Source organism: Entelurus aequoreus, linkage group LG14 (genome assembly GCF_033978785.1).
Source record: "Entelurus aequoreus isolate RoL-2023_Sb linkage group LG14, RoL_Eaeq_v1.1, whole genome shotgun sequence".
In the NCBI taxonomy this organism is placed as follows: Eukaryota; Metazoa; Chordata; class Actinopteri; order Syngnathiformes; family Syngnathidae; genus Entelurus; species Entelurus aequoreus.
In genome coordinates this window covers 24970801-24995147 of record NC_084744.1, presented here as the reverse complement: position 1 = coordinate 24995147, position 24347 = coordinate 24970801, and the positions used below count along the sequence as shown (strand labels likewise).

General features: G+C 40.2%; 1 protein-coding gene across 2 annotated transcripts in view; it reads right to left on the bottom strand.

Moving 5' to 3' along the window:
• Nucleotides 1–24347, bottom strand: part of LOC133664568 (Y+L amino acid transporter 2-like) — a 49008-nt gene that overhangs the window by 1246 nt on the left and 23415 nt on the right. For both annotated transcript variants that reach the window (XM_062069288.1, XM_062069289.1), the window contains exons 6-9: nt 13371–13474; nt 13195–13291; nt 12981–13130; nt 1872–2055 (exon numbers count right to left, since the gene is read on the bottom strand). In XM_062069288.1, coding sequence (XP_061925272.1) covers nt 1872–2055; nt 12981–13130; nt 13195–13291; nt 13371–13474 — 535 coding nt within the window. The remainder of the gene's footprint in view (nt 1–1871; nt 2056–12980; nt 13131–13194; nt 13292–13370; nt 13475–24347) is intronic.

The window sequence follows — 24347 nt, the reverse complement described above, 5'->3', positions numbered from 1 at the left end:
AATTAAGAGCCAATATGTTACTAATTTGCATGTTAATAAGCAAATAATTAATGGTGAATATGTTCCCCATACTAAAGTGTTACCATATATATATACATATATATATATATATATATATATATATATATATATATATATATATATATATATATATATATTTTATGGACTATACGGTGCACTTAAAATAATTTCATTTTCTCAAAAATCGACAGTGCGCCTTATAACCCGGTGCGCCTAATGTAAGGAATAATTTTGGTTGTGTTTACCAATTTTATTTGGTACATGGTGAAATGATAAGTGTGACCAGTAGATGGCAGTCACACATAAGAGATATGTGTAGACTGCAATATGACTCAAGTAAACAACACCAACATTTTATTTGTTCCATTGAAAATATAGAACATTTCACACGCCACTCAAAAATCTATCAAAATGTTTTAGTACGACTTTGGTAAGCTATGAAGCCGCACCGCTTGATGCGCTTAAACATACAAGTGTTATTATGGTGTGTGTGTAAAAGGTACAACATATTATCTAGTGTTTTGTTTTGCAATATTATGCAAAAGAAACTTTTCTTACTTTCTAGTACCTGCTGATCTGTATTTGGGATCTGCATAAGTCCTGAAAATTTGTGCGCGTTCGCCTTTGTAGATGCAATGTAAAAGTAGCAATAGATTTCATGGTAAAATTGTAAAATTTACTGTGGTTTTTACAGCATTTTTCTCCAAATGAAAAAAACTAATTTGTTTTACTGTAATAAACTGTGGTGCCGTTTTGGCATTTACAGTAATACACCAACAAATCTACAGATGTTGATTTGCGGTACAAAATAAACAAACTGGCAGCTCAGGTGGCAAATTTTTACTGTAAAATTTAAGTTTTTTTATTTACATTAATAAAAAAAAAAGTATATTTTACAGTAAAATTCTGGCAACTTCCCTGCCTTTTTTTTTTACCATAAAAACAGCAGTACTGTTTTTCCATTTACAGTAAAATACACAACATTTTAAGGTGAAATTATTGCAACTTACCATATTTTTTTTTACATTGTAGTTTTTAAAAAATCTACTAATAAAATGCATAAAAAATTGTGTAATAATCGTGTTCACTATAAACGCGGCCCTCTGGGGCCAAACATAACTGCAAAGTGGCCCTCAGTGAAAACGACTTTGACAACTCTGGTTTAGCTGATTGGAGAGCTGGCATCCGCAACTAGTGGGTCCATGACGATGACTTCTGTTTTGTTTGATCAGCCGTTTTACTGCCGTGTTACAGACACAGTTTGGAAACAATTAATGTATGTAAATAAAAATTTACAAAATATTATGTACCAGTATATACAGTATCTGAAGCTTATAGTCTGGTGCGGATAATATAAAGTATGTAAAAATATTTTTTTCTTCTAAAGTTTGGTGGAGACGGCTTAAACACTGGTGCGCTCTATAGCCTGGAAAATAATTAACTAATTAACAAACAAATAATTTAATAATTAAAATTAAAATAAAATAATAAAATAAAAATGTAAAATTAAAAATACAAATAAAAATACAAATACAAATTTTAAAAAAATCAAATTAAATTAAAAAATAAATAAAAATAAAAAAAACGAAAAAAAATAAAAATAAAATTAAAAATTAGAAATAAAATGTGTATTTAATTAAAATAAAAAAATAAAAAACTAATCGCTCATTCTTTTAAATCGCTCGGCAGCATTAGTTTTAGGGTCATTATTGCGCAAAATGTATCAAAATAGCATGTTTCAGTTTTTCTGCTTGCAACCATTACTGGAAAACAAACCATCCAGTTGGAGCCTTCACAAGACGCAACATCTGCAATTTTAAAAAAAAACACAGTAATTTGGAGAAACTTACTATTCAGGATGCGTAAGAACTTGGGCCTTTTATCCTCAGGCAGGTGGATCGCCACATAATAAACGGGCACCCCTGAGAGGGCGATGCCAATGCCTATGAGCGAGTTGATGGTGTCTCCGTACAGCGGGACGATGACCAAGAACAGACTGCACAGGCAGTACACGAAGGGGAAGAACAGGGTCAGCTGCGGAGAGAAGAATACATGCAGTACATTATACAGTATGTAGTATGTATACATGCAGTACATTATACAGTATGTAGTATGTGTACATGCAGTACATTATACAGTATGTAGTATGTATACATGCAGTACATTATGCAGTATGTAGTATGTATACATGCAGTACATTATACAGTATGTAGTATGTATACATGCAGAAGTAGTAGTAAGGAGTACTTTAACAAGCATACTGTTTGTTTCACATTCCAGCCGCACTACACGCTGACCTAGACATTTATATAAGATGTTACTTTAGCTGTACTTCATGCCCCCAGAAGAAGCGTTGATGAAGATAAACACTGAGACATTCCTACTGAGATACGTTTACATGCATGGTGATGATACCATCTTGTAATGGCCATAGGGGTCCATCGATATATATATATATAATAAATTGCCAGTCACAGTTAACTTGTGCTCAGCTGGGAAAATAAATATATATATATATATATACTTATTACGTCATCCATTTACTTATTATAAACTGTTACAGGCATATTTAATAATCGTGTTAATATTAAATATGTACGTAAATAATATGTGGGGATATAAAAGGCATCCGGTTCTATCAGACCGGGCGGAAGCGGAAAGTGACGTCACTAACCACCTGGAGCACCTGTCAGACGCAGTGTTTCTTGCCACGGAGCCACTTCTTGGAATAATCTGCCTTTTTGACTTTTTTGGTGTGCTTTCCATTGGCCTGTGGAGAACCGGGAGAACAGGGACTCTTTCCAGGAGGACTTTGAGTTGGATGCGCAGTCTCGGTACCGTGAGTACACTGCTGCGGCTTTCAAACATTTCATCGCTTGCCCGTACGTGCATGTCACGCTACGTGCATGTCACGTACGTAACTTTTGGGACTTTGGGGAAATATATGTGTTGTATGAACTTTGGGCTGTGGGATTGAGTGTGTTGTGTGGGTGTTTGATTTAAATTGGCGGGTTATATGGACGGGAGGGGGGAGTTGTTTGCTATGCGGGATTAATTTGTGGCATATTAAATATAAGCCTGTTCGTTGTGTGGCTGATAGTTATACATGTCTTGTGTTTATTTAATGTATTAATCATTCCCAGCTGAATATCAGGTCCCACCCGTGACTCCTTAAATGCGTAGTGGCAAAGACACCCGGGGAACTTGGGTGCGTTTGTTACAGAGTGGTGGCCCGTACAGGGGAGCGGGGCTTAGTGTATCATTGATATCAGCGGCTCATATTTTCGTTGTTTTTTGCGAAACACGTTAAGGGGAATAAGTAGTACATAAACATTATTTGTCTTGTTAAAATATAAATGTATATTGGGTTCACTTTTTTCCCTAAATAGTCAGCAGTGTGACACACACTCCTATTGTGTCACCATTTTTTCTACATTGTGATATATATATATATATATATATATATATATATATATATATATATATATATATATATATATATATATATATATATATATATATATATATATATATATATATATATATATATATATATATATATACATCTATTTTCTGGTACATAAATACATACCATTTTTTATACATTTACACACATAGACACTTACATATACGACAGTTAATAAATACTTACACATAATTAGGTTAATTGGAGCAATGTCAACCAGCAGCCACTCCCTAATGGAGGAAGATGACAGACAGGACTTTGCTGATGCAGCCCAGGACTCAACTCCGCCCCTTGTCCCTTTCCGCCATGTCACCAGTAGGCCCAATCCAAATGGTGTTGCTGAGCTGACTAACTTGCTGGACTCTATGTATTTAGAACAGTCCAGACAGGATGCGGCAGCAGGGGAAGAGGATGGGGTGGAACCAGAAGCTGTCCTGGAGCAACTTCTAACGCTGCAACAACGAGTGGACATTCTGGAGAACCGACTCACAGAAGCGGTCGACAGCACCCTTAACCGGGAGGATGGACTTAGTGCAGCGATGGAGGCCATAGCGGCAGAGATGAAAGCGTATGTGGACACGAAGGTGCAGAACTTCGACCAAGCTGTCGCAGCATGTCTGCGTCGAAGAGATGAAAGGTGGGGAGAGGAATTGAAAAATACCCTTGCTAAAACCCGAAGGTTTTGGCGACCAGCTAGCTTCTCCACTCCTGCAGCCGCCATACCAGTCCACCACCACCCGCCTGTCCGAGACATCACCTTCCCTATTACACCTGCTGTCACCGCCAGACCACCTGCTGTCACCATTGCACCTGCTGTCAGCGCCAGACCACCTGCTGTCACCATTGCACCTGCTGTCACCGCCAGACCACCTGCTGTCACCATTGCACCTGCTGTCACCACCACTGCACCTGCTGTCACTGCCAGACCACCTGCTGTCACCGCCATTACACCTGCTGCCACAGCCAGACCACCCATCAGGATGGAGTTTCCCCAGTTTGGAGAGTCCAGAGGCTCGGCCGAAGTCACCGATTTCATCGAACAGTGTGAAAACTTTTTAGCACTCCGCCCTCTGAGCGATGCTGAGCTGGTGGGAACACTCAATGCTGTCTTAAAAGGTCCTGCCAGGAGTTGGTGGTCGGCAGCCCGCAGTACCATAACCAGCTGGTCTACATTTAAGCAGTCTTTCCTGGAAGCCTTTTTGCCAACTGACTACCAATCCGAGATTGAGATGCAGCTCCACTCCATTCTTCAAACTCCTAATCGGTGCTTGCGAGATTTCGCATATGATTATCGTGCCCTCTGCCTGAAGTGGAGACATGACATGGAGGAAGCCGAGATCGTGCGCCGCATACTCGGTGCCTGCAATCCCAGGTTGGCCAGTGGTCTACGTGGAATTGTGACAACGGTAGAACAGCTGGTCAAGGTGGGCTCCCTGATTGAACGAGATTGGACAAATAGTAAAGACTATTGGAGTCGTGTCCAACAAAGCAACCCTCCAAAAAGATCTGGCAAGAAGATGGAGCCTGGGCCGAGTCGAAGTGGGGCCGACCTTGCCGCTGCTATGGGCGAACAATCCCTCCTGGTGGTCCCTATTAGCATGCGCGGCTCTAAAGGAGATGGAGTCCTGGACTCCGGATGCACGTACTCACTAATGAGTCATACGCTGTGGAAGGCTGTGAGGAAGTGCGGCGAGGTTCTGGAGCCAAGCGGCATTCCAAAGTTTGTCATGGCAAATGGACAAATAAACCAAGCAGTTGGAAAAGCCACCCTGCTCCTCAATCTGCATGACTGTCATAGCACCCTACAGATTCATGAGATGGCTGATGGCCACTTATGTATGCCCTTGTTGTTAGGTCTCGACTTCATGACCACATCACAAATGGTACTCATACCTCATCTCAGGAGGTATGTCATGCCCGGAGGGAGAGAATTCAAATTTCTCCCCAAAGGCAGAGAAATGCTTCGCTGGACTCACCCTGGTTCCTCCATTAATTTTTACATGGCCATAAATGAAGAACCCCAAGTTAATCAGTCTGCCATCCCCCTCCTCGAATCCCAACCTGAGGTGGTGCGACCACTGCTGCAGAAGTGGCCAACTGTGTGGACTGAGACTACTGGGGCCACCAGGTAATTAAACATCAAATCACCACCATGGATGAGATGCCTGTGAGGAAGCGGGCTTACAGAGTGTCCAGTCAAAAACAAGAAATAATCGAAGAACAAATCAAAAAAATGATCAGCACTGGAGTGATAGAGCCATCAACATCTCCGTGGGCCTCTCCTGTTGTTCTGACACCCAGGAAGGACGGAACACCCCGATTCTGTGTGGACTACAGGGGCTTGAACGCCAAAACCCAGCATGACGCCTATCCCATGCCCCTCATACATGAGATCCTGGAGTCATTGCAAGGTGCAAAATATTTCAGCTCCCTTGACCTGCAGAGTGGCTACTGGCAGGTTGCCATGGATGAGGATAGCAAGCCAAAGACTGCCATGATCACACATCTGGGCCTATATCAATTTAAAGTCATGCCATTTGGACTGTGCAATGCTGGGGCGACCTTCCAGCGTTTAATGGAGACAGTTCTGGGTGAGCTTAGGGGAAGGATCTGTTTCGTGTACATTGATGACATCATTGTGTTTTCACAAACAGAAGAACAACACCTGCTTGACCTTGAAGTGGTGTTTGCAAAATTACAACAAGCAAACCTTACACTCAACATCAAGAAATGCCACCTGCTTCAAGATCAGCTCACCTTCCTTGGACACTTAATATCAGGCAAAGGAGTGGAAGTAGATCCGGAAAAAATATCAGCAATAACTGCATACCCCCCTCCCACAGACCTGAAGAGTCTTCAGAGGTTTCTTGGCATGGTCGGCTGGTACCACAAGTTCATCCCCAGGCTGGCCGACATTTCGTCTCCTCTAAACCAACTAAAGAAGAAGGATGTTCCTTGGGAGTGGAGTCCTACCTGCCAGGAGGCCTTCGACCACCTCAAATCCCTTTTACAGTCTCCACCAGTGCTTGCTCAGCCCCATCCACAAATCAGTTTCCAGATTCACTGTGATGCCAGTGACTTGGGCCTCGGCGCGGTCCTGATGCAACGCCTTGAAGGTGAAGAACGGCCAATTGCCTTTGCCTCCAGAGCGCTCCAAGGAGCTGAAGTCCGCTACTCCACTGCCGAAAAAGAGTGCTTGGCTGTGGTGTGGGCAGTTGAGAAGTGGAGACATTTCCTCGAGGGAACAACTTTTGATGTCTTCACGGACCACAGTGCTCTTGCCTGGGCATTCAACTGCCCTAAGACTTCGTCCCGACTTACACGATGGACGCTGAGACTACAGGGATTCACATTCAGAGTCTATTACAAGAAGGGCTGCTGCAATGTGGTACCGGATGCATTGTCACGGGCACCCCAATCACCAGAAGGGAAGATTTGCCTTGTTGTTCCGAAAACCTACTGGTCAGATCTCCCCAGCACACTGCAAGATCTTTCTGAGGCTCAAAAAACTGATACAACATGTCTGGAATGTGGACCTTCTGTTGACCAACCTACACCTGGCCGGATACACTATCAACTTCAGCAAGGGGTGTGGTACCGGGGAGTACCATCGAAGTATGGCGGCTTCAATTATCAGCTGGTAGTGCCATTGTCTCTGGTGCCGCAGTTCCTGGCCTACTTTCATGACAGTCCATTCGGAGGACATCTGGGGAGAATGAAGACGCTCTTGAAGATTCTGGAAGTAGCTTGGTGGCCGACAGTAAGGAAAGACGTCTGGAGTCACGTCCAAGCATGCAGGACTTGTCAACAATACAAAAACCCCAACGACAAGCCAGCTGGACAACTCCAGTCCTCTACTGTCAACGCCCCAGGAGAGATGCTGGGGGTGGACTTCATGGGACCTTTTCCCCTCAGTAAGGACCGGAACTCTGTGCTGATGGTGGTGGTGGACTACTACTCCAAGTGGGTAGAGCTTTTTGCCCTGAAAGACGCCAAAACTCCCAAGGTCTGCCAAATTCTCAAAAATGACATTTTCACTCGCTGGGGAGTTCCCACATATCTTGTGTCTGACCGAGGGCCACAGTTCACAAGCCAACTGATGTCCCGTCTGTGCGAATCCTGGGGGGTAACCCATAAACTAACCACAGCTTACCACCCCCAAACCAACATGACAGAACGAGTCAATCGCACCCTCAAGACTATGATTGCCGCCTTCGTAGGGAACCATCATCAGGACTGGGATAAGTGGCTGCCTGAATTCCGGTTTGCCCTTAACACCGCTGTCCATGAGACGACTGGTTCAACCCCTGCCAGGTTGACTCTCGGGCGGAATCTGATGGGACCCCTGGAACGACTGGTGCACAAAGCTCCACCACCACACACATCTGCATATCACACCATACTTACACACACACACCTAAAGGAGGAAGTGGAGAGACATGTAGGCGCGTCCAAAGCTCGACAAGCCAGATATTATAATGCACGACACAAAGATGTACACTTTGTAGTTGGGGATCTGGTCTGGATTAGGGCGCACCCACTTTCCAAAGCTTCAAGTAAATTCTCTGCCAAACTAGCACCCAGATGGTTAGGGCCTGTGCGGGTAGAGAAGAAGTTAGGTCCTGTAAACTACAGTATTCGTTGGTTGACTGATAAGTGTAAGGTGGATACTATTAATGTGGTAAACATGAAACCCTATTATGGTCCCCATAAGCCGCTGGCTGGGGGGGGGGGGGGGTGGAATGTAATGGCCATAGGGGTCCATCGATATATATATATATATAATAAATTGCCAGTCACAGTTAACTTGTGCTCAGCTGGGAAAATAAATATATATATATACTTATTATGTCATCCATTTACTTATTATAAACTGTTACAGGCGTATTTAATAATCATGTTAATATTAAATATGTACGTAAATAATATGTGGGGATATAAAAGGCATCCGGTTCTATCAGACCGGGCGGAAGCGGAAAGTGACGTCACTAACCACCTGGAGCACCTGTCAGACGCAGTGTTTCTTGCCACGGAGCCACTTCTTGGAATAATCTGCCTTTTTGACTTTTTTGGTGTGCTTTCCATTGGCCTGTGGAGAACCGGGAGAACAGGGACTCTTTCCAGGAGGACTTTGAGTTGGATGCGCAGTCTCGGTACCGTGAGTACACTGCTGCGGCTTTCAAACATTTCATCGCTTGCCCGTACGTGCATGTCACGCTACGTGCATGTCACGTACGTAACTTTTGGGACTTTGGGGAAATATATGTGTTGTATGAACTTTGGGCTGTGGGATTGAGTGTGTTGTGTGGGTGTTTGATTTAAATTGGCGGGTTATATGGACGGGAGGGGGGAGTTGTTTGCTATGCGGGATTAATTTGTGGCATATTAAATATAAGCCTGTTCGTTGTGTGGCTGATAGTTATACATGTCTAGTGTTTATTTAATGTATTAATCATTCCCAGCTGAATATCAGGTCCCACCCGTGACTCCTTAAATGCGTAGTGGCAAAGACACCCGGGGAACTTGGGTGCGTTTGTTACTATCTTTCTGAGAAAAGATTGCGCAACCTCTTGGCTCCTGACATATGGGCACAGCGAGTAAGTGTCGGACATGGCCCAAAAATTGTCTTTTAAAAATTGATTCTCAAAAAAACGTTAATAGATTTTTGAAAATGATGTATCGAAACATTGTTTATGTGGTCCGCCACATTAATTTAATGTTGTTACTCACATTATTTAATGTCACCCACTACATTATTTCAGGTGGTTCAGATTGTTACTCAATGTGGCCCTCCACATTATTTATGTGGCCCATCACATTTTATGTGGCCCACCACATTATTTTATATGTCCCGCCACATCATTTTACGTGGCCCGCCACAATTTTATATGACCCGCCACATCATTTTATATGTCCCACATCATTATTTTATGTGTCCCGCCACATTATTTTACGTGACCCGCCACATCATTTTATGAGGCCCGCCACATCATTTCATATGTCCCGCCACATAATTTTATGTGTCCCACCACATTATTTTATGTGGCCCGTCACATTATTTTACGTGGCCCGCCACGTCATTTTATGTGGCCCACCACATTATTGTATGTAGCCTGCCACAATGTTTTATATGTCCAGCCACATCAATTTATGTTCCTCGACATGTCATTTAATGTTTTTTGTCACATTATTTAATGTCGCCCGCCACATTGTTTTATGAGGCCTAGGTGGTTTTCTTATGTGGTCTGCCACATCATTTTATGTGTCCTACCATATCATACCACGATTTTATGTGGCCCACCACTTTATTTTATATGTGTCCCGCCACATCATTTTTTGTGACCCGCCACATAATTTTATGTGGCCCACCACATTATTTTATGTGGCCACAATGTTATTTTATGGTGTCCGCCACAATATTTTATTGGTCTGCCTTGTTGTTTTATGTGGTCTGACCCATTATTTTCTGTGGCCCGCCACATCATTTTTTATGGTCTGCAACATAATTTTTTGTGGCCCACCACGTTATTTAATCTGGCCCGCAACATAATTTAAAGTGGTCCGCCACACTATTTTATGTGGGCCACATTGTTATTTGAAGTGATCCGCCACATTATTTCATTGGCCCGCCATGTCGTTTTATGTGGTCTGACCCATTATTTTGTATAGCCCGCCACATCATTTTATGTGGTCTGCCAGATTATTTTATGTGGCCCACCACATAATTTTATATGGCCCGTCATGTTGTGTTATGTGGTCTATAACATTATTGATGTGGCCAGCCAAATTATTTTACTGTGTCCCGCCAGGTCATTTTATGTGGCCCACCACGTTATTTCATTGGCCCACCGCATCATTTTATGTGGTCTGCCAAATTATTTTATGTGGTCTGATACATTATTTTATGTGGTGTGATACATTATTTTATGTGGTCTGATACATTATTTTATGTGGCCTGATACATTATTTTATGTGGTGTGATACATTATTTTATGTGGTCTGATACATTATTTTATGTGGCCTGATACATTATTTTATCTGGCCCGCCAGGTGATTTTATGTGGTCAACTACATTACTTCATTTGGCCAGTAACATTATTTTACAGTATGGTGGCCAGCCTGGGCATTTCTTGTGGTCTGCCACATTATTTCAACTGGCCCACCACATAATTTTACATCTACGTATATTAAGTGGCCCACATGGTCATTTTATGCGTTCCGCAATATTATTTAATGTAGCGCGCCACATAATTTAATGTGGTCTGGCACATTATTTTATGTGGCCCAACATGTCATTTTATGTGGTCTGCCACCTTCATTTATGTCGCTTCCCTCTTCATTTAATGTGTTCCCCCACTTTATTTTACATAGCCCGCCTGGTCATTTTATGAAGTCTGCAACATTATTTCACTTGGACCGCCACTTCATTTTATGTGGTTGGACACATTATTTAATGTTGTTTGCAACATCATTTGATGTGGCCCGACATGTCATTTTAACTGGCCCACGTAAGGCTGGAGGTAATAAAGTACCTTCTGGCGAATTGTATTTGTTCTTTCAATTTTTACATAACAATTGAATGCAATTAAATGTTTTACACTTCATGCAACAAGATGTTACAAACTATTTTCTGGTTAACAAAGATAAATACTTAAATATGTTTGTCACTTTGACTCATTGTTTCAGAGCAAGTTATCCATCAATCTGTTGGTAAAACATACTAATCAAAACTATGCCTGTGCAAATTATTATTATATGTTTATATTCATTTTTTATTCATTCATTTTTATTCACTGTTACAAGTGGCCATGTGAAAGCATCAATAATAAGTACAAAACCCAAAACCAGTTTTGTTGGCACGTTGTGTAAATAGTAAATAAAAACAGAATACAATGATTTGCAAATCCTTTTCAACTTATATTCAATTGAATAGACTGCAAAGACCAGATATTTATTGTTCGAACTAAGATACTTAATATTTTTGGCAAATAATCGTTAACTTAGAATTTAATGGCAGCAACACAATGCAAACAAGTTCTCACAGGGGCATTTTTACCACTGTGTTACATGGCCTTTCCTTTTAACAACACTCGGTAAACGTTTGGGAACTGAGGAGACACATTTTTTAAGCTTCTCAGGTGGAATTCTTTCCCATTCTTGCTTGATGTACAGCTTAAGTTGTTCAACAGTCCGGGGGTCTCCATTGTGGTATTTTAGGCTTCATAATGTGCCACACATTTTCAATGGGAGACAGGTCTGGACTACAGGCAGGCCAGTCTAGTACCCGCACTCTTTTACTACGAAGCCACGTGTTGGCTTGGCATTGTCTTGCTGAAATAAGCAGGGGCGTCCATGATAACGTTGCTTGGATGGCAACATATGTTGCTCCGAAACCTTATTAATGGTGTCTTCACAGATGTGTAAGTTACCCATGTCTTGGGCACTAATACACCCCCATACCATCACAGATGCTGGCTTTTGAACTTTGCACCTAGAACAATCCGGATGGTTCTGTCCTTCTTTGGTCCGGAGGACACGACGTCCACAGTTTCCAAAAAACAATTTGAAATGTGGACTCGTCAGACCACAGGACACTTTTCCACTTTGCATCAGTCCATCTTAGATCTCGGGCACAGCGTTTCTGGGTGTTGTTGATAAATGGGTTTCACTTTGCATAGTAGAGTTTTAACTTGCACTTACAGATGTAGCGACCAACTCTAGTTACTGACAGTGGTTTTCTGAAGTGTTCCTGAGCCCATGTGGTGATATCCTTTACACACTGATGTCGCTTTTTGATGCAGTACCGCCTGAGGGATCGAAGGTCCGTAATATCATCGCTTACGTGCAGTGATTTCTCCAGATTCTCTGAACCTTTTGATGATGTTACGGACCGTAGATGGTGAAATCCCCAATTTCCTTGCAATAGCTGGTTGAGAAATGTTGTTCTTGAACGGTTTGACAATTTGCTCACGCATTTGTTGACAAAGTGGTGACCCTCGCCCCATCCTTGTTTGTGAATGACTGAGCATTTTATGGAAGCTGCTTTTATACCCAATCATGGCGCCCACCTTTTCCCAATCAGCCTGTTCACCTGTGGGATGTTCCAAATAAGTGTTTAATGAGCATTCCTCAACTTTATCGGTATTTATTGCCACCTTTCCCAACTTCTTTGGCACGTGTTGCTGGCATCAAATTCTAAAGTTAATGATTATTTGCAACAAAAAAAAGTTTATCAGTTTGAACATCAAATATGTTGTCTTTGTAGCATATTCAACTGAATATGGGTTGAAAATGATTTGCAAATCATTGTATTCCGTTTATATTTACATCTAACACAATTTCCCAACTCATATGGAAACAGGGTTTGTATAATAATGCCGTTTGTAAGTTCACTTTTTGTCCGTATTCTACAGACATGGTCATGCAAGCGTGTTTTTTTTGTGTGAGTGCAGTTATTCTAATTGTTATTGTTGACAGGACTCAAACACAACACCTTGACAGGTCTGGGTCGGTCTGGCTGGGTGAAGCGCAGGTAGATGAGGCCGGCCACCGACAGGCCCACATAGAGCCAGTAGCTGAAGCTGAAATAGTTGATGAGCAGGAAGACATCCTCCACGCACAGAAAGATGAGGCCCATTAAACCCTGCAAAGGAGCGACCAAAATTGTGATTGGCGTATTTTTCAAAAGATCACCTCAATGTTCTCACGTTGAACAGGAGTGCAGGGATGGGCGTGCAGCGCTCCAGGTGGATCAGACTCAGGGTGTCAGGGAGTTGACCCTCTCGAGCACCCACAAAGAACAACCTGCACCGAAAGAACTTTGTAAAAAAGATGCTTTCTCACACTTTTATTGTGGCGGGGGTGCTATGTGTTTGAGACTCGCCGTGAAGCAGCAATGATGGAAGCGTTGAGTCCTCCATAGCACGACATGGCCACTGACACCGGGATGATCCATTTGAAAGGTCCCAGAACTGAATCCCCGAAAGTCTGTAACGGATCACATCTTGCACACTTAGGACCTGACTTACTGAAAGGTTTGCCTGTTTTAAAACACGTGTAAGCTTGATAGCACTGATCCACTCAGCTCATGGGCAGAGGATTGCATCTCTTAAATGCACAAGTGCACTGCAAAAACTGAAATCTAATTAAGATGAAATATCTCAAATAAGGGTGATATTTGCTTATTTTCTGTCTGATAAGATAATTCTTCTCACTAAGCAGATTTTCAGTTAGAGTGTGTAGTAGAATTTCTGACCTTTTGACCTATATTTCTTGTCTTTTAAGAATGTCCGCTCATTTTCAATACTCTTGTATTTTTGTGCAATTGAATGGACCAGTTGTGGGACAAAAGTGAATATTAAGTCGTGCCAACCTGTCTATAGAATGTGTTGACTGTCTAAAGGATTCGAGTTGTTATGGAACAGATAGGAAAAGCAAAACAAGACATTTGACGCACTCGATAAGGAACGATGACGCACAACAGACATATAAAAATTGGCAGAAGACCGGAACTCGGGGGTGATTTTGGCTTGTGTGTGTCTTGTGTGCTCTGGAGTACATTGTGTCTGCTTGCACGGACAACTTAATTCAACCTGCACTTCTGATAATGGGTAAATAAATGTGTTGTACTAAACTACTTTTGTTGCCTGCTTAAGCTTCGGACATTTCACTACACAAATTGGCGTCACGAACAGGATGGTTTAGAAGCTACAGGTCGACAGCCGCTCCGCGCTCTCTCAGTCAGGCAGACAGTGTGCTGCACGCGCGCATAACAAGGTAAGCGTTTTGCTTAAAGTGTAAACATTTTCTGCCTGGAGAGAGCCGGATCGATAAGACTAACTGCTGAATCTATTTTTGATAAAAGATAGGTTTAGTCAGGTTCTCCAAAAACAACCTGGAATGGGGTAAATTATGGTTGGATTGAGTTGTTTTATATGTGATCATTTGTCTGTGTGTTTGTTGAATATTTGTGATTTCTTGTTTTTAACATCAGGGGATTGTTGATAGAATTTTGGTGGTTTGGAGTGTAGAAGCACAGACGATTTCTTTTAACCTCTTCATCCTCTGTCGTTGTTGGCAGAGGATGCTTCTTTCTGCAAGTACATCAGAATTAGCCAGAGTTGGACAAAGATAAATTTAAGGCAAGGGTTGCTAACTGATGTGACATTTGGCCCATATAAAATTGATACGTCTGTGAAAGTGCGAGACACCTGTCTATGTGGAAACTGCAGCGGTCCCTAGTCCTTGTGACTCAGCGTGTAAAAAAGCCTCATATTAGGTGACCATTCAGTGACTCCGGTAAAGGAGATCAACTGAGCCAAGTTGTCACGAATCTGTTTAATGGCTGCAGAATAGACAGGTGGCGTCTCGGGCTCCATATGGTAGAGCTTTGGTGAAACTTGGTGAAACTGTATGGGACTGACCAGACACGATGTCTGTAGGATGCTGGGTGATTCCTGGTGGTCCTATGGCGCCTTAGAGGCCGGTGATCCATGTTGGTCAGTTTGATAACGCAGGTGCTGCTCCAATGAAACGGGTTAATCGCCGTTTTATGAGCAATGATGGAACCTGGTTTTTGTGATATGAGACGGCCGATTCCACAAAAGCACGCGTGCATTAGTTGTTTATATTGGTCCGGACCAGGGGGGAGTGGTTTGTGGGATAAAAATGTGTGTTTTTTTAAATATATATATATATATATCTGCGTATTTTAATAACTTTTGTGTAGCACCTGGTTTCTTATCTGGTTTAATTCCCCCCTTCCTTTCCCCCCCTCTCGCAACCTCCCCTCACGCTTTTTTCAAAGCCCCACTATCTGTAAAAGTCTGGAAATTGTCTAAAATGTGTGTGCGTGTGAGAAAGTAGACAAAGTTTATGTACAGAAAACATATGAGTGAATGATTTATCCATTTAATTATCTTATTCCGCTCTCGGAGGTTGGATCGCGGGGGCAGCAGCCTAAGCAGGGAAGTCCAGAATACCCTCCTTAAACTTGACTATTTGTCCATCTAAGAGTGAATGATAAATGTTGTTCTTATTATTAAGGTTCTGATATGATACAGCTGTGCTTCTGGATGAGAAAAGTAGTTGTCTATTGCATTTACTTTTAACTGTGCTGGTAAATTCTCTGTGTGTGAGTGACTGTGTGACGCATATAGTCTCAGCTGGGAGACATTTTGAGATAAGAGTGTGTGCGTGTGACGAGGCTGTGTGAGTGACAGCTGCGTGAGGCATTGGTTCGAAGAGGAGTGACACTGATAGCATTGAGCTAGGTTAGCATTGTGTTAGCATATCATTGGGCTAGGTTAGCAAAAGTTTGCTGACTGAGGCATAGTAAGGCTAGGTTAGCATCTAGCTTGGCATTACTAAGTGTGGTTGAACAGTTATTCTCGGTCTGTAGAGTGTGCTAGTAGTAGGTGCTTGCTAAGTCCAGTAAAATAATAGATATATGGAAAATTACACGGTTAATTATCAATAAATAAATACGGATTGTGGGACATTGAAACATTGTTTAATTCATCATTCATTTATATGTCTAGTATACTTTTTTTTTTGGTACAGCTTTGCTGCTTATCTGATACATCCAGTTCCTGTGGGAAGTTGCGACAAACACACACGCACGAACATCATAGATTAGGACACACTGTAACTTTGAATTAATAGTTATACAACAAATAAATTAATAATATTGAATTTAAATTTGAGAAAGATAAATTGATTATACATTGACATTTTAATTTTTTTTAGGAATAAACACACAATAAAATAAAAGTTAAATGTATATTCTAATACATCTAAAGGCATCTGTGAAACATAGAGTCTGAAGAAGTACAGATAAGAGCCACTCAGCGCCATTGTCAAAACAAAACGTAGAGAAGCGTTAAACAAATTCTAATCAGAAGGAAGACAGACCAAAATATGAGAACTTAAGTAAACAGACAGCAAGTAAACCAGAAATAATAATGTAAATAAATAACAAAGAAAGCAAATTTTTATGTGACATTGGTGCATGTAGAATTACAAATAGAGAATAAAACTAAATGGAAATAACTGTCTGCAAGATGAGCATGACGTCATGAATTGTGCTCGGGTTAGTAATAGATAGATAGATAGACAGATAAAACGTTATTGATTCCTTCAGGAGAGTTCCCTTTGGAAGAAGAAGTAAAAAGTAAACAGTAACTAATAAGGGTATAAATGGAAACAAAATAGATTCTATTAAAAGAGAAACTAGGCATTAACGACCATGATATAAAAAAGTATTGCACTGTTATTGTTTTGCATTCCCTGTCATCCTAGCCCCCCAAAGAGGAGTTGTACAGTGTAATGATGTATGAGACAAAGGATTTTTTATAGGCTAAACCAGTAGTTCTCAAAGGAGGGTATGGTGTTTCCGCCCGGACAAAAAAGGGAGGTACTTGAAGGTATGCCAAGGGGTACCTGAGATTTTAAATATTTTAAAATAGCGACAATTCAAAATCCTTTATAAATATAATTATAGAAGAATAATTCTTCAACAAAATAAATATTTAGAATTAAGTTCACGAGCCCAGATGGATCTCTATTGCAATATCCAAAGAAGGTTGATGATTGATTATATGTATAGAAATCTTTATTATAATTTAATCACTTGTTTAATTTTTAAAACGTTTTAGTTATTCTTATTTTTGTTTGTTTGTCCAAATAAGTCAAGTAAGACCACAACAAATGAGCAATATGGTGCACTGTTATACAATTTAATAAATCAGAAAATGATGACATTATGCTGTATTTTATTTCTTTAGTTTACTGGGAAAAAAGGGTTGAAAACCACTGCCCTAAATCATATCTAAAGCTAAAATTATTTTATAAGACTGATTATTTTGGATTATTGTATTTGTATTGTGAGAGAAGGAGAGAAAGTGAGAGAGAGAGGAAGAGAGAGCAGGTGAAAAAACAGAATGAGGGTGAAGAGGATGGTTTGAGAAAATATGGGAAAAGGATGTTTATAACCTTACGTTATGTGATTGGTTTCTAGGAGAACAGAAAATAGAAACATTGTGTGAAGTGTAAGGAAGAGATGGATACAGGATGTTGTTTGTAAAGGAAAACGAAAGTGAAGAAAAGATGAGAAAGTGACAAATGAAGGTATTCGTAAATGGTATGTTGTTGATTGTGGTTAGCTGCAAGTTTGTTTAATTGTTTGTTTAGTTGTTTAAGTGAAATGGGAAGAAATCAATAGGAATAATTACATGCAAAATGGAATAAAACTATGAGTGCGATAGATAATGAATGAATAGATGAAATAAGTTTATTTTGGTCATATAATCAACCATCAACCAATTTATGTGAGTAGTTTAACAGTAAATTAGACATATTAACAATCATACACATTCACACACAGAACAGAAAAGAAAAAGAATGACCGAAAAAAGAATAGGCGGAAGCCAAAGCTTATATTGGCCTATGATATACAATTACTGAACATTAAATTACCTGGAACATCAACGTTAAAAGATGAAAGTAATTGTTACTATATTTTATAATGTTAAAAAACTTTACTTTTCAAGGGTCTCTTAAACCATAACAAAAAACTACATGTGTTCAGCTCATCACTGAGGATGGTCCATCATTTAACTCCTAAAACTGAAATACATTTGTGTTTTTATTTTATTTTACTTGACCTATTTCAAAAATCGATATCCCCCGTAAATGATAGTGTCTCCTCATAATGTAAACAAGCGAAGAATACAAACTGGAAGGCTGTTGTTCTTTACTCGGAAACATAATTGCAATTGTTTTAAAATTAAATTATCTGAACATTTAACACATTATGACTTAAAAAATGGATTGATATGATCATAACAATAATGCTTTGTGTAATATTGAAATGAGCCTTTTAAGTTTAAGTATTGGGTCTATATTTATTCTATAAACATTTCCCCAAACTTCAAAACAATATTACATATGGAAAAATAAATGAATAATATAACATGTGCAGACATTTCTTATTCAGCATGTGTTTTACTTTATACTGAATAGCAATGGATTTGGATATTTTTCTTTAATATGTTCAATATGTGGCTTCCAACATATTAATGATCAATTACTATTCTCAAGAATGTAGTTCATATACTCTGTCAATTTCCACTTGATTTAACTTTAATTTTTGTTTCACAATTTGACTTTGCACCCTGGACAGGTCGCCACCTCATCACAGGGCCAACACAGATAGATAGACAGACAACATTCACACACTAGGGCAAATTTAGTCTTATTAATTTCTACATATTGAGATCTATTACTTAAAATAACTACTTAACCACTGTTGTGAAACACCTTTCTAATTTATGGGAGTATTGGGATAGGATTGAGGAAGATGTCTGCTGTGGTGGTGGTTAGTTTGGAAATTAATTTAATAAAAGTAACTTTAAAGTGCAGTCTGACATTTTAGTTTGGAGTAATTTATAGTTTTATTTAGACATTGCAGTACACCATACCATGCGCCCGGGAATCATTTTTGGTGATTTGGCTCCCAAAATTTTTTGTGGTCTTTGGTGTGACTCGGCCGGGGTTTTGAACTTGCGACCTGCCGATCTCAGGGCGGACACTCTAACCAATAATTACAAATAACAGCCTACATTAGTAATTAGAATAAGAGCCGATATGTAAAGTGTTAAAAAGAGGAGAAGTGTGATTAGGGCTGGCGCCTAGAGTTGTGAATAGGTTAGATAACCAGTCGGAGACAGACAAGGCAAGGACAAGACTCAAAGTGCTTCACAGACAACAAAGTGAAATGAAAGAAAATAAAAGCAAAATTAAAATGCAGACAATAAAAATAAACACAGTGCGGACGTTAAAAGTTAAAAGATTAAAAGATTTAGCTGAAAGATAAGGAGAAACGTGAATAAAAACATTCCTTTGTTTTGGAGAGTATCACGCACAGCGGGAGGTCAGAGTGCAAGCATGACAGCTTGCTCGAACCTACTGATAGACAAATGATAGTTTAAATTAACTTATACATAATCTTTAAGTGAATTAAAAGGGTACTTAAATACACATGAAGTAGTACGTATAATCTTTGAATCAAGGTTATTGATTAGCAATTAATGGGATAGTTAAGGCTGTAATTTTTTTTAAAAAAAACGTGATATGCAAAATTGAACTAACCGAGAGGATATGAAAACGATGGGTGTACATGTTTTGAGTTCCAAATTCTGGAGGAAAAAACCTCAACAAAACGTAAAACCATTCAGACGGACTTGGGTGGTAGCCACGGTTGTGCTAGGTCAAGCGAGGGTGGAAAGGATGTGCAGCCGGGGGACTGCCAACTTCTCTGAACAAGACAAGCTCCAAAGTTGTAGCCAGAACATGCTCACAAAAAATACAGGTGTGACAGCAGGACGAACAGCAGGATACAAACAGACCCCTGCTGGACATAAGTGTCAACGGACAATGTTCAACACAATCTTTGAAGCATTCCTTTGTGGTCAACCTGCACACACCTTGAAATGACCTGCTTACGAACTGTGCCCTGACATTCAATACTGCACAGAAGGAACTTCCTGATGTTGCCTGACAGCACGACATCAGCGGACAACTAATAGGGACGCCTCCCAGGAACGAATGGAAGACGGGGACTGCTCCAACTTTCCTAGCGCTGGCTGACGGAGGTGCGTCCGTGTGTCCTGCCACCCAAACCGCCAAAGTGTATGATCACCAATTAGACGACTCATAATAGGAGCCTTTTGACTCTTATATATGGTGGGACTCAAGGTATGGCCGCTCATGTGAACTATCCTTAAAACAATAAGAATGGTATAAGATGGACAACTAATGACCCACATTGTTCCCTCTGTCCTGCCTACGAAACCAAAAAATGTAGGTCAAATGATAAAAACAGGGCGTAGCTGCCGCTGATTGAACCGATACGCTAATACCACATTTTCAATTATTTCAGTTGTCTGTTAAAAACATAGCTATTGGTTGCAATTTGGACATTCCTGCTGTAGGCTACAAAGAGCTAGCAGCTACACAACAGCTGAGCTAAAACAAAATTTAAGCATCTCAAATATTTATAGTTGCTTATTACATACACAAAGTCGCAGAGAGACAGAAGTCTGTAGAAAGTATTCAGTAACAAACGTGTCCGCATTATTAAACTTTCTACCACAGGAAACATACTGAACAAATACAGCAGTTACTGTCAGACTCTAATCCGGATTACCTTGTCTATCAGAGACATGGTTAAAACCCACAACACCTTTCGTTCAAATTAATGTCCCGGGGTACAAGATTACAGAAAAGACAGATCGAGTGACAAAGGGGGGAGGAATTATGATTTATGAAAGGGAAAACATTAAAAGTAGATCAATTTGAGTATGTTGAAATTAAAATCACATGTTCCTCAGAAATGTATTTCAAGGTAATTGTAGTATACCGACCGACCACAGCTAAAGACATTTTTCTTGATTCATTTTCAGACATCCTCAAACAGCATAGTATGAAAGAAGTAACGTCATGGGGGAAGTTAATCTGGACTGGTTAAATAAAACACGTAGAAAGAAACTTAAGGATATTATAAACGGCTTCTACATGATACAAATGATAAGCAGCCCTACTAGAATTACAATTGGATGACAAAAATCAAAGGGATCATCTGTAAATACACGAATACAAAACCAGAAAGAAGAGTGCTAAAATAAAAATACCATTGGATTAATAAAACAATTTGGATTCTAATAAAGACATGAGGACTCAGCTCTCATAAGAGCAATTATAACAGGTCTAAATACAGATCGTATGATTTAAAAGTTTGGAGGAACAAAGTTACAATGTTTATGCGGAAGTCTAAGACTGACTTTCACTTAGAATTAATCAAAGCTGCAAAAGGGAACAATAGAGAGTTATGGAAAACCAGATACAAACTTACGGAAAGAGAGCAAACAAGAAACAACACTATAACATTAAATATCAATGGCGCTACTATCGCAGACAGTCTGGACATAAGTAATAATTTTAATGAACATTTCATCGAGTCTGTACAAACCCTGAATAAAGAGTCCCTCAAAATCAGTGCAAATAATTGTCATTTATTCATATGGACTAATTTTAGAATTAACAAATGAAACAAAGTTGAACAAAATCTTCACTGCATTATCAGACTCACGATCTAGAGATATATACCTGTATATATGGGTTGGACACTATCTTCCTAAAAACATATAAGGATTGTATTATTGCTCCTATAACAACGATTGATAAATAAATTAAACGGAAAACACTTTACCTACCACGTCGAGAAACTGCTACTACGATTAAATCCATAAAGCAGGAAATAAAGAAGACCAGAACATGTACAGACCAATTAGCCTTCTCCACGTTATAACAAAAGGAATACAAAATTTGAAATAAAAAAAAAAGTGGCTTTGGAGCAATCAAGGCTGCTCACACGGTCACTAAGAGGGGCATTATGTTGACACATCAATTTAATGAGTATTATATTTATCTATGAGAGCAATTTTGTTGTAAATTGTGAGGTATGGCTGTTAAAATCTTGGTTGTTGTTATGAATGATGACAGATGTGAACAAGAGCATGTATGGTCTTTGTGGGATGATGTAAATAAGGTGTGGTTGTATTGTATGGTAAGTATGTGTGCATGAAGGGGCATTTGGTGGCTTTTCTTATAATTGAATACATGCTACAGTATGATTATTTTTGATTAATTATTGATTATTATGAACGTATATATTATTATGATTAATTAGTGTCATAATTTTAGTGCTTGATTTGTGGATCCCTTTAATTTAGGTAGCCAGGGACGACAGATGGAAAGTAGCTATTTAGATATAATCTGGTACAGAACACATCTGTTTCTGAACTTAATGTTTCTGTGCATTGTCCCATCATAGATAAACTAAATTAAATACAACTATTTAGTGAATTATTGAGGCCACAATAATTCACTAGGTGTTGTGAAATATCAAAGTACTATTGCAAAAGCGAACATTGACCTCAAACATGACCTGTCCTCCGCCTCTGTTCTTGCTGCACTTGACTATCAGCTGCCTTTTCTTTTTCTTGGATGTTTCTGAAACTACTAATACTACTACTACTATTACTATTACTATTACTACGACTAACACTGTCCCTGTGAGAGGGACAGAGGGGGGAGGTGAGTTTGGATTGGGTCAAGTTTGAGCGTGTTGAGGTTTTATTTAATGGATATGATCAATCCGGTACAAGGATAAAGGAACGTAATGATTTAGATTGACAATTGCAGTGGTTGGCGGAAGCAACCCCAACCTCAAAGGAGGGTGCCAATTCAGTAATTAAATATTTTGTGAATGATCTAATATCCCGACATGGTTTCCCCAAAAAGATTAGGTCAAACAACGGCACCTATTTTAAGAAAACAGGTTAATCTTCTTCAGTCACAAGATCAGCACTTCTCAGGACCAGCAGCTTCCTAGGAAGGTGGAAAGACCATGAGACCAAAATGGTATGTTTGCAAAATGTAGAATTTGTGTGCCAGTTCCTCTGTGCAGATTTGAGGATGAAAGCAGCCACTCCAGATTCCCTTGCACTCGCTAAGAGGGGCACGGTCAAAGCCGATCCAGGACCAACACCCGATACCTGACTGGAAGGAACCGAGAGGAGAGACAACACCTTGCCAGCGATGACGAGAACAACTAACGTTGCCAGCCAATGTGTCCACCGGGACTCCAGCAGCTGTGGAAAGAAGTGTCGGGAGTGCCGAAGCAGCGAGGAGGCCTGAAGCAATCCGAGGGCCTGGACCAAAGCCCCACGCCCCATACTCTGCCCCAGCCTTCCCCAAAGCCCCCACAGCTCCAACTCTACCTGAGTTTTCCCCAATTTCGGCCAGCACGCACATGCCACTGAACAGTCTGCCCAATGGACTGAACCACACCCCAAAGAGAGACAGACTGTTTGAGTGGATCTTTTTCTTCACAAAGGCAGCCAAAAGCCCAACGAGGTGTCGGCAGGCCACCAGCCTGAGGCACCACCGAGCCATCTATACGAGCACTAATCGAACATGGACTCATACGAAATTCAGTTGTGTGTTCAAAATTAATTGGTAATTAACAATATTGGTAACTACATCCATTGCAAATGCCGGGAAAAATATTTTTGCAAATGTCTTACAGTCATAAGTCTATATACATTCATCTATTTATGTTCAAGGATGTTCATGATCAAAGTATTTGTTATTCCTTTACTAAATCAAAGGGTAGGCCACTAATTGTGTTCTGTGAGATGGTTTTACTGCAGGCTGGTAACAGCGATCGCTCTGAAGGAGGGTCATAGACGGAATTATTGCCTCGTATAAAAACATTGAGGTTTTTGCCTCTATCTGCAGTAGAGATTTAAGTTAGTGGTCTATATCAGAAATTGTTTTGGTCCAGGGTCTTAAGACCCTGGAAGGCGGGTATGTAGTAGAATTTCTGACCTTTTGACCTATATTTCTTGTCTTTTAAGAATGTCCGCTCATTTTCAATACTCTTGTATTTTTGTGCCATTGAATGGACCAGTTGTGGGACAAAAGTGAATATTAAGTCGTGCCAACCTGTCTATAGAATGTGTTGACTGTCTAAAGGATTCGAGTTGTTATGGAACAGATAGGAAAAGCAAAACAAGACATTTGACGCACTCGATAAGGAACGATGACGCACAACAGACATATAAAAAATGGCAGAAGACCGGAACTCGGGGGTGATTTTGGCTTGTGTGTGTCTTGTGTGCTCTGGAGTACATTGTGTCTGCTTGCACGGACAACGTAATTCAACCTGCACTTCTGATCATGGGTAAATAAATGTGTTGTACTAAACTACTTTTGTTGCCTGCTTAAGCTTCGGACA